Here is a 12014-nt window from a genome sequence, read left to right on the forward strand (position 1 = left end):
TTACATTTTGGTTGACGGTCTGATTGAAATAGAGGTGGTGTTTATTTATTTGCTCTCTAATCCATTTATTTGTTCCTGCAAGGAAAGAAAATTAATCCAATAATTATGAAATAGATCCATAAATGAACCAAGGGCATAATTTAATATTAACTAACAGGGTTTGGTTAATTTACTTTGATATCCATTTGCAGTCATTCCCATTTTAGGCATCCATTTAGGATAATTAACCTTCAGGATTGTTGTTTTTTTGATTAGAGGCTGCAACTAACCTGTTAATTTAGCAGAAATATGTAAAAAAATAAACGTATTGCTTGTAGAAAATCTAACAATACAATATTGTTTAGTACTGAGATGCAATTATCTGAGTTACCTGGGTTCTGGCGTCTGAGGATGTTTCATCGTTTCATTATTTAAGAGCAGAGGTTCTGCTCCTCTCAGCTGGATTTAATCAAGCACACCAGCCACCCCATATGCAGCACATCCACCATGCACCTGACTGAGTTTAATGAAATGTTTATGCTGAAATGGTGACTAATATATGTCTAATCCAGCTGTGAAGCTAAATTACTGTCACAGGGGGATTGAAATATCACTGCAGGTTGGAAAAGTGCAGCTGAATACAGAGTAACTCTTCACTTGAAATTAAAAAGGAAAAACTTTTTTGTTAAAGCATATACTGAAATAATTTTTTACCCATTACTAATATCAGGATGTGCCTGTTTGATTTGAATAACTGCTTTTACTTTCATCAATATTCATTTGTGACTAAAATGTAGATATGTTCATCCTTAGAATAAATTAAGGATGAACAATATATCACAAATATATCGGCATTGCAATGAGTGTGTGCAATATTCATATATCAAAGGATTGTTTTGAGTGCAATAATAGTTTACCATTATTACAGTATTTTTTGTGCTAACACAATTTCTAGGCATCTATCACACCTGATATCATCACAACATTTACCAATATTATCAATATCAGAAGTTTTTCTAAGGTGCAGCCCAAGAAAAAAATACAAAAATAGAAAAATACTTTTTCACAGGCAGCTTAATAATCAAAAAACCTCGATGTGAAGTTGTTAATCTGAGGCTAAAGAGACGTTTTGTGAACAAACAGAAATGCCTCAAGGTTTTTGGCAGGAATGTGACGCCATAGTCCATGCTCTGCTTCTCCCGCTTCACCCGCTTCACCTGCTGAAGTTTAAATTAGTGAAAGGAAACAGAATCTGTTCCTCAGCTTTTTAAAAATAATTTAATTGTTAAAAGACTTCATTTTAGTGAACTCCGATGACATTACATCATCAAAATTTTATTACATAAATGTGATTAATTGAAATTCCTGCAGTTTGACTCTGAAATATATAAAATGCTAACAGCTTAAAGAAAGTCACATTAGGTACTAAAAATCCATTTATATGTGCAAAACACAACTTTGGAAACTATATTTATCTAAATCAGAATTTTTCAGGTAAAGATTTTCTCTCCTTGATGAACTAAATGTGTGTTTCCTCAGCTGCATGTTTTATCTGCATTTAGTGAGCTCCAGGAGTAAAGTAATTGGTTTCAATTTTGTTCAGATTACTTAGAGCTGCATGTGCTCACTGACCCTTCGGTAATATTTACACACTGTTTGCAGATAGCATTAATAAGCATATCATTTGGATCTATTTTCATTTTCCTGCTGTGCATGCAAATGTCTTCCTACATTTTCCATATCCTGTTTGTTTGGTCAGGTGGAGACCATCCTTACTGCAGCTTCATTGAACTAAGCAATAGATTTAAACTATAATGAAGCGTAATACATCGATCTTTATGTAGAAATGTACAACCTTAAACAGTGGAAACAGCTTGGGTTGCGGTAACATATCTGTCTGGAATACGTCCATAGGAGATTTGCACAATGTGTATCAGATTTCCTTCTCGTTTATGCACCAGATTTAGTTCTGCTGTGTTACATTAGAATATCGGTTTTGAGGACCTAAAGCTCTGGCTTTGTGCTCACAGCTGTCGTGTTAACTTGGTGCAAAATGAGCAAATTAAAAATCATTTGAGGCTCTTTGCCTTTTTGGGTGCCATGTTAGCTGATAAAACTAATAAACAAATAAAAAATGAGGGTTTCTTTAAAGAGAGGACATAAGCTGAGTGGGTGGGCCCTCGCATTGTTCACGTTGCACCTTGACCTCATGATCTGTGCATTACACTTCTTTTTTCATATCCTATTTCAACTGAACATTAGTTCTCTGTTATTTTCTTTGTACATTATCACACCCTAATGTGACAAATTACTGTTTAATAAATGAATAAATACTCTAAAGCTGCAGTATGTAACTTTTATGAAAATTTTTTTTCACATATTTGTTAAAATTGTCTCTATGTTGTGGCAGTAAGGCACATGTGACAAACTCGAGGCCCAGGGGCCAAATTTGGCCCGCAGTAGCTTTTTTTGTGGCCCTCTAGGCTCCAAATTACCTCAGTATGTCCCTCCAGATTTTCACAAATCTGCAAAAACCAAACTGAATTCAAGAAAAGTCAACAGATCCCCACATTTTTTATGATTTCAATGCAAATGTTTCTCAAAATTGGCCAAAAGATCCATGACCAATGCAGCGATTAATAAAGTCACATTTAGTGCAAATATTGCACATTTAGTGCAAAAAATTCCTTACAAATGTTTCTAAATTGGCGCCATAAAATCTGCAATTTTGATTGCAACAAAAACACAAAAACAATCACAAAATGCTGGACGGACTGATCGGTGTGAAAAGATGTTCAGTATTATTTAATTTTAAGAAACGCTTAAAATTGCGTTGAATGCTGAACAAACCGGCTGTTTATTGATTTTTTTTAAACAGTTTAATTGGTTTTATCAACACATTCTGAGACAACTGGCTCTTTAAGAACATTCAGATTTTGAATACGGCACAAAATGAAAATGAGTTTAATATTCCTGCCTTTCCCCAACACTTCCAGCGCTAACTAGAAAAAAACCAGTCAGGAGGAGCCGGGGGGAGGGTGTTAGTGCTGCCAATCACCCTTGTGGACACACCACTTCTCTCCCCCTTTCTCTCTGCTACTCTGCAGCTACTAGATCCTTTCGTGAATCCTCAGTCTAGTTATGATGGCAGATAAATGATTTTCCTTGGACAGTAAGTTGTTTTCTGCCATTAGCACACTGAGCAGCGCATACACAAGGATGATTGACAGCAGTAAGACCTTCCCCTTGGCTCTGATTGGTTGTTTTTGACTAGTGCATTTCTTCAGTAGCACTGAGAGGAATTAAATTATTTCATAAATTGTTTGTCTCATAAGAAACTGACACTGAACAAATATGTAAAAAAACTACGGATGCACCGATATGAACATTTGGGCTGATATTGATAACCGATATTAATGTTGCTGCTTTGGACAATAACTGATATTTAATTGTATATATTTATCTACTACTTCGACACCTATTGAAAATAAAACGACCAAAAACAGACGGCAACAAAGTGGAAAGAAAAATTGGTTGCTAATATCGGCCCAGGTGCCAATATATCATGCATCTCTATAAAAACGTGTATATATATATATATATATATATATATATATATATGAGTGTTAAAGCTAACTTAGCTTTAACACTCATGATTTACATTTCAAGGAATATTTGGTGAATGTTTGTTTCTTTCATTTATGCAGGAGAGGAGTGACGTCCTCCATGCCGCAGCAGCTGCACACATCAGTCCCCGCTGAATAAAAGATGAACTGAGGACCTCTTCCACATTTCCACGTCCCAAATCGCTGCAGCGCCGCTCTTCTCTCCCGCTGCCCTTTCAGAGCAAGAGTTAACCGTATTGCCTCACCACACCTGGACACAGAGATGCGCGTGCGTGCATGTCCTCGAAATGCATGACTGTGTTTGAGCGTGTTTCTGCTTCACTTCCGTACTCATCTTCAGAGAGGCACTTTTCCACTTGACTGACTCCAGCGTTAGTGTTCACGACTACAAAGCATAATGGGGAGGAAAAAGATTCAGATCCAAAGGATCACCGACGAAAGGAACAAGCAGGTGAGTCACTGCTGTGAAACAAAGGATTTTATGTTATTTTGCCTTCTGTTTGTTTTGCTAATCTGCTCTGGAAATTAAAAATCACACGTTTTGAGTCATTTTATGATTCATCAAAAGTGTTTGAATTTAATTAGTGGTGATGGCTGTGTGTTTATTAAAGCATAATTATTTTAGAAAATTTGCAACAATCATTGAAATATTTGAATTTATATTGCATAGATTAATGCAAATCCCTGGAATCTCCTATCCAAATTCATCTCTTATCTCTGACACTTTAGCACTTTTGTTTGGTTTTGCAAATTCATGCCAAGGAATTGCATGTCTTATTGTTTTCTGGGGGCTGTAGAGAGATTTTTCTTTGTTTCTTGAATATTAGGAGGTTTTACAAAATGTTAGAAACAAACTAAAAAACAAATCCATCATGTGAGCTAGCATGTCAAGGTGGTAGCAACATTTGGTACAAGGTGTTCCTCTTCGTTTTTCCGTTTTGCAGCTGAAAATCACAACAGATAGCCTGAAGTCACAAACCTATAAATGCTATAAAAAATAAATAATAATCAGATTTTCTGTTTTGTTTGTCTAGTTTTGAGAATACCAAGTTTTGTAGAATAAAGTTTCAACCACTGCTTCTCATTACTGCAAATTAAGGTCAGAGAATCACATTTAAAAGTAGACGCAGGCTTAACATTAGGAAATGTTGCTGGGTCTGACTTTTGCGCAGCACATCAATTAATTTTGATTCTTGGTCATGTGGATCACAAAGCTGTTTTCCCCAAGCAGCTAAAGACACACACATCATGTCATGCACATAGTCGTCAACATTTGTTGGGTTTTCTCGGCTTCAGTGATGCGTCCACACCTCCAAATTGCGCACAGGCTGATTGCTGGCAGACCAATTTAAAGTTCTGAGTTTCTCAGACTGGAATTGTAAAGCAGAATACATTTGTCATGCTACGTATGCAGTATAATTAAACAATAATCTCAATGCCAGTGAAAGTTGTAAAGCTTTGTTGTAGCTAGGTCTGTCACAATAACAAATTTTGCTGGATGAAATTATTGTGATGAACCATTTTTAATTAATATAGAACTAATAATGGATTATTAATGCAAGTGAAAAGAAGATAACTAAACAAATTAATTATTCTCCACGGGCTTCTTCATCTGACTTCATCTCAAACTACTGAAAATTAAAACCTTTCTAGCAATTTTGAATGATATGGGAGTTTATTTTTTCAACATTTTTGCATTCTTATTTTGAGTCCAAATGTTTACGCTTTGTTAGAAAATGCTCCTCATCAGTCTTGACTTGTAGTTTTTTTTGTAAGACCAGAAAATATCTGCATCAGTTACAATAAACTCAAACAGCAACAGGATTTATTAGTGCATTGAACATTTTCAGTTCTTTGCATTTGGATAGTGAGTTGAACTCTTGTGTGGTCCATTGACTATTTTCGCTCCCGTTGCAGAACTACAGGCAATAAAGAAACCAGTTCCAGCTAATCCACAGCATCCCCTCCCACCCAAAAATAAAAACAACAAATATCCTGTTAACCTCAGACATTCTGGGATATCACATGTTTGTCTTCAGCAGATGCCAGCTGCTGAGAATAGATTTGAGTCTGGAGTCGCTTAAAGACTTCTCGCCAGTATTTGTGTGAATGCTTCGCACAAATATTGGGTTTTGTCTGTAAAAGCAAACAGTTTGCTGAGTGGTTTAATAATAGATGCATTGTGGAGTCTTGGTTTGTGCAGAGCAGGGATTTGGTATGTGATGCATCTCTGATTGGCTTTCAGTTTGGATTAAACTCTCACTTTTCCACATTTCTTTTCCTTTCTTTTTCTTCTAGTAAAGATGAAAAGTTGAATTATGTTTTCATCAAGCCACCAGATACTTGTATCACATGCCCTCAATTCCAGCTTGTATTTTTTTTCTTTTTTTTTGTTGCATTTTTAAAGCACAGACCTTCTGTTCTTGACAGAAATTCAGGCTAATTTTGTTAAACATTGAACTTGATTGTTGCTCTTTCACTGGATTGCAGCAAGAAGCTTTCCACATAGTTTAAGACGGAAACTCTTATTTTATTCAACTTTTCTTCAAAATAATAGCAATAATTTATACAGAACAGTAAACGGTAAAATCAGAGTTTTATTCATCTCCACTCAATTGTTTTGAAAGAGGTAATTTGTGATAATTTAGCTTATTTTCTCAGTGAACATTTATTAAATTTCTTATGTAACTGTCTGTAAATTCACATTCTGCCTTTCTTGATAAACGTTTTGTTTGTAAACAAAAGCAAACATTGATTCTCTTGGGATTCAACCCGTCCTTGCTTAAAACCCTGAAACTGTGAATTATTGTTCAGTAAACAATCATTCAGCCACAAGACCATTAGAAAATATACATTGTATTATACAAGTATGGACACATAGAGTTACATAAAATACATTTTCTGCTCTAGTCATTTGCTACTAAAAGAAAACACAAAATAAAAAAATATAATTTTTCATATACTGTAACATAACGTGTTTTTAAGTTAATTTCTTGAATAATTAAAGAATAAATACCAACAGAATGTACATTTGAAGGGTTTTAATAAATAAAACAAATATTTATAACAATTACGACTTTCAAAGATTGATATAAAGGGAAACATCTTTTAATTAATGATTGAAAGGTAGGTTTTGAACTGATTGCTTTTTTATTTTTATACTTTTGAAGTAAGAAAATACTCACAACCAGTTTTTGTCTTCCGATTTTTTATGCCTGTTCCTTTACTTCTGTCTTAAATAGTAATTTCTAGTCATTTTCTCCCTTTCAGAATCTCTACTTTTACAAAAGAAAAAACCTCCCAAAACAACCAAAAATGCAAACTATTAGTTTGCTACAGGCAGTTTCTACCCACATGGGGAACATTTTGTTACTGCTTTGGTAGCCAAAGGATTTAAAGTAGTTTCTATAATCCAGTCTTAGTTTACGGTAAGAGAAAGTGGTTATACACCTAAATTAAACAAAGTCGACCAGCGGGAATCCCTTTTAGCTCTTTTATTTAATCCGTTATGTTTTGTTAAAGCTGACTGGTCTAACCGATGTATAAAATACCCCACTACTCTTCAGAAAATACTTGACCACCAAGAGAAATATAAACTGGAAAAGGAAGCTAGAAAGTGAGCTTTGTAACTGCATACAATTAAAGCAATTTAAAAAATGGTGCAAGTTGCTTCTTTGATTTTAATGTTTTTCTCCGTTCTCTCTCAGGTCACATTCACGAAGCGAAAGTTCGGCTTGATGAAGAAGGCCTACGAGCTGAGTGTGTTGTGTGACTGTGAGATCGCCCTGATCATCTTCAACCACGCCAACAAGCTGTTCCAGTACGCCAGCACCGACATGGACAAGGTTCTGCTCAAATACACCGAGTACAACGAGCCGCACGAGAGCCGGACCAACGCAGACATCATTGAGGTAAATTCATCATGTCCGCCGCTTCCTGAGGGGTTTTCTGTCACAGAGGTAAATGGTTTTAACCTGGATAGATCACGCACCAGCTTCAAATTAGTTTCTGTTCAATTAAAAAGAAAACTCGAGAAATAAAATCTATTTCTAGATCCATCAATCAGTTTATTTAGGTCCATAAAATTAATTTTCTTTGACTCATAAGTGGGATAGTATATTCATTCCTTCGTTTTATGATGGATTCAAACAACCTACACAGCATTTTTTTCTCTCTTCTAAGGTACACAAAGATAAATAATCATAGGTTAAAGTTGGAAATAGCAGGTCAGACCTCAAATAAACCCATATATTATGATTTTCCTGCCAAACTGATGATATTGAAACAAATATAAATGTTTAGTCCAACAGAATATGTGACCTATGGGCCTTTTATTAGAGCTAAATACACCTGTTCACTAGTAATTTAAAATATGACATGCAGTTATGTCAGAAATGAAGAGCTTGTTTTATTTATTACCTTTCAATACTTACACTGCTGGTAAACGTGGCAAAAATCAACTTGTTTTGCCCACTTGTGATCAAAATTTGATTTTTTTTTTTATTTAAGGACAGTCTGAACAGCACAAATCCATTTATTTTCAAATCACTCAGGTTACTTTTAATGTGTAATCTGGTATCTGATGTCTAAAGTGACATCAGTGTGAACTGTTGCGTCTCATTTCATCTGATGTTTACATCATGCTAATGACAGATCGCAGAGAATTGACAAGATAAACGTAAACAACAGACCAAACAAACATGGCGGATGCTGTAGCTGCTGCTCTCTTTAATAATTACACACTGACTCAATTTTTCGAAGTTGCAGGTTTTGGCTTACAAGCTAATGACCACAACATGCTACTTCCTGTTACTAGAGTTTGTCCCCTTCAAAATAAAACTCCTACAGCAGCCTAACTCGAACTCATTTGATATATTCATGTTTGCTAAACTATTTCTAAGCATGCATAGAGTCTACAGCTTATCTTATTGCTGGTCCATTGAATATTGTTTCTCTCCCTGATTTGGTTTCTAGACTTTGAGAAAGAAAGGTTTCAACGGCTGCGACAGTCCAGAGCCGGACGGCGAAGACTCAATTGACCAAAGTCCTCTGAATGACGACAAGTTTCGTAAAACCACGGAGGATCTGGACGTCCTCTTCAAACGCTATGGCGTAAGAGTTTACTCTTCTTTGTGATTTGTGAAAGATTATTTTTAGAATATTCTCTCAAGAGATCTTTAAGGAATAAGTGAGAGTTTAACTTTATAAATTCAAAGATTTCAACCCATTGTTTGATGTTTGATATTTGTATTGTTGCAACCTCGAAGTTCAGTTTTCTCCCTTTCAAATAAGATTTTTATGTTCTTTCATGGAAATTTTAAAAAATAGATAAGCATCCAAAATTAAAATGGATGTGGAAGTAAAAGTTAAAATATTAAATATTTTAAGGATATCTAAGTGTTTTCTATTCTGTTGTAATGGAGAAATAAATCAAACATTATTGGTGTAGGTTGACTTATTTTAGTGTGCTGACCTCACACAGGTTTAGATGACTTAATCTCACTACACATCTATCATTCAGAAAATTATAGATATTTTGTTTTTATTTTTAATAAGATTTTCTTTCATCACTTTCCTTTGTTTTAAAGGCATTTGAACCACATTTTGGCACATAAGGTAATGTTGTGAACTGACTGGAAGAAGATGATTACTGTTTTCTCTGGCTTCCAAGAAAGATGAAAAAAAGACACAAAAACTTCACACAAAAGATAAATATTCTGCACAATTAGCAGTTTTATTTGACATCATGTCTTAAATCTGTGTCGAAATCAGAAATGAAGATATCAATATTGGCACGGTAGTAATTGTAATACTATTTTAGGGCTGCAATTAACAATTGTTGTAATCCATTATTCTGATGATTAATCAGATGAAATAATTTACACATTCTGCAGATTTTCCATTTAATTACTAAATACCTTTAGGACAAAATTAGTAAAACATTAAAAGATGCAATAACATAATTCCTTTTAAAAGTCATATTTTTTAACAGAGTTTGAACTGTATAAAGCTAAAACTATGGGATTTGAGTTCTGGGTTGAACATAATTACATTTTTTTATTTTAAATGCAAAATGTATCTTATTTATACAGTTTTGGCTTAACTGTTCTGACTGTGTTCAGAAAATTGTCCTTTTTTTGAGTTTGTATGCTCTTGTTAACAATTAATCAATTACTAAATTAGTTGCAGATTAATTCAAAAATTGATTCCCATATGTAAAGCACTTTGAATTGCCTTTGCTGAAAATGTGCTGCATAAATAAAATCACCTTACCTTAATCACATTTAATCCGATTAATCGTTTTATCCCTGTAGTATTTAGCATAGGTTGTAGCATTAAATGTTTAAGTAAACCAAAAATTAATCATGCAAGCATCTTTTTTGCTTGTTACACAATGAAACTCATTTTTATTTAAAAAAATTTCATATATTGATAATCACATACAGGGTTTCCCTCAGAAAACCTGCTAAGCCTGGCGGTAGGGGAGTTAGAAAATGTTTAAAGTTGACAGGAAATTTTAAAATATCACTTGATAATCGTGTTTTATTGTTTAATACCTAAACACCCACTATAAAGTCTTAAAAAAATAAATAAAAGAAGCAGAAATTTAAAAATAAACTGAAATCAACAATGTTTTAGCCTGGCAGTGGCTCAAGTGAAGCTTGGTGACCCGCCAGGCTTATAATACTTTAGGGGAAACCCTGACATACCAGCTACAAGTGGATGAATAAATAAAGTAATACCTTACACTTTAAAGCTATGTATGACGCATGGTTGTTATTTAATGTGTTGTAAGTTGTTGTCTAAGTGAGAATGTCGTCCTGCAGCAGACGGCGGCTCCGCCTCAGACCTTCTCCATGCCAGTCACCGTCCAGGCGTCCAATCAGAGCACACTGCACTTCAGTAATCCTGGCAGCGCACTGGTAACTACCTCCTATGTCACATCATCATCGCTCACGGATACCCACCTCCTGTCGCCACAGCAACCGGCTCTCCAGAGAAATACAGTGTCTCCGGGGTTGCCACAGCGACCGGCCAGTGCAGGTGAGCATGCAGCGAGACGCAGCACAAAGAGGCAGGAGATGATCTGCAGCAGCTTTTTACTTTTACTGAGATGTTTCTGTTTTTATCATAATGGGTAATAGTTCTTAATGACTGCTGTTAGATGATGCATCCGATTAAATTATTTGATGTTATTTGTTTTATATCTAATAATATAAAGTCTTTGTTTCTGGATCGTGGTTCTATTATGCTTTTTTAAGTGGAAAGTGAAAAGATGCACATGAATGAGAGAACCCAAAACTATCTGGTCAGTCCGTGTAACATTCAAAACCAGCTTGTTTTTTTTAAACTTTTGGTACTTTTGTTTCCCTCTTAATTGGTTTTAAAACAGGCAGGGTTCATTGCAGCACAGGGAAAATGTTAAATATTGATTTAAGTTTTGAAAGTAATTATTTGAAAGCATAAACAATTCATCTAATTAACAAAACTATATCCTGTTTTCTTAAACTTTTTTTTCATGCAAAAATGGGATTTAATCTTACATTTTTAGACAGAGATTTTATTTGTATAAAATATCCGGCTATGGGTAAATTACTCTTTATCTTACACTTTCATAAATCTAATTCTCAAAACTTATTTGAAATAAAATTATAAATGTGTAATTATTTGAGAAAATAAGCGAATCTGTGTTCTGCTTGGACATTGTACAAATGTAGCCAGGTCTTTATAAAAACAAATATAAAAACAGAGAAATAATATCATAAACACCGGATTGTTTTCAGAAAAGTTTTCATCAACATGAACGTTGTTTTAAACATGCCAGACCCTTAGGGGGCAGCATAGCAATGTCAGCCAATCACATTGCTTCAAAACAACCACAACTTCCTGTTAGCATTTAAACATGGTGCCAGGAAGTTCAGGTGGACAGATATAAAAGATAAACTACTTTTAAATGACGTATTTGAATATAAAGTTATAAAAATACAAGATAATGTCGATTGGGATTCATGTTGAAGCAAGTTTTAGGATTTCTAGTCCATTATTTGCTGCAGGCAGTAATGCAAACACCAACAGTTTTCTCAAATCTCCACATTGGTTGGAGTTTTATAAATAATCATTTTTAATTAAATTAAACAGGTTTTATGTGGATGAAAGGCCAAATGCATTAAAATGATACATTTGTTTTCCCAATAATGTGGCTCGTGTGTTTAGCAGTATCAGCCAAATTTTCTGGTTAGGAGTGAATTTTTAACAAATTTCCCTCTCAAAATCATAAATTTAAGAAGTTAAACATGTAGTAAATCATTAATTTAAACAGTTTAACGTGAATAAATGTGAATTTAAACAGTTTAATATGTAGTAAATGGGAATTTAAACAGTTTAATATGTAGTAAATGTGAATTTTAA

At 34.4% G+C, this 12014-nt stretch overlaps 1 protein-coding gene across 7 annotated transcripts in view; it reads left to right on the forward strand.

The window, feature by feature from the left end:
* The window catches only part of LOC103472498 (myocyte-specific enhancer factor 2D homolog), a 40642-nt gene that overhangs the window by 9916 nt on the left and 18712 nt on the right, over positions 1 to 12014 (forward strand). For 4 of the 7 annotated variants that reach the window (XM_008422188.2, XM_008422192.2, XM_008422193.2 and 1 more), the window contains exons 2-5: positions 3687 to 4056; positions 7313 to 7516; positions 8580 to 8717; positions 10433 to 10649. In XM_008422188.2, the coding sequence (XP_008420410.1) occupies positions 4003 to 4056; positions 7313 to 7516; positions 8580 to 8717; positions 10433 to 10649 (613 nt within the window). In that variant the 5' untranslated portion in view covers positions 3687 to 4002. The remainder of the gene's footprint in view (positions 1 to 3686; positions 4057 to 7312; positions 7517 to 8579; positions 8718 to 10432; positions 10650 to 12014) is intronic. The other 3 variants (XM_008422189.2, XM_008422191.2, XM_008422194.2) reach the window with 1 other exon arrangement.

This window comes from Poecilia reticulata, linkage group LG11 (assembly GCF_000633615.1).
Source record: "Poecilia reticulata strain Guanapo linkage group LG11, Guppy_female_1.0+MT, whole genome shotgun sequence".
NCBI classification, from domain to species: domain Eukaryota; kingdom Metazoa; phylum Chordata; class Actinopteri; order Cyprinodontiformes; family Poeciliidae; genus Poecilia; species Poecilia reticulata.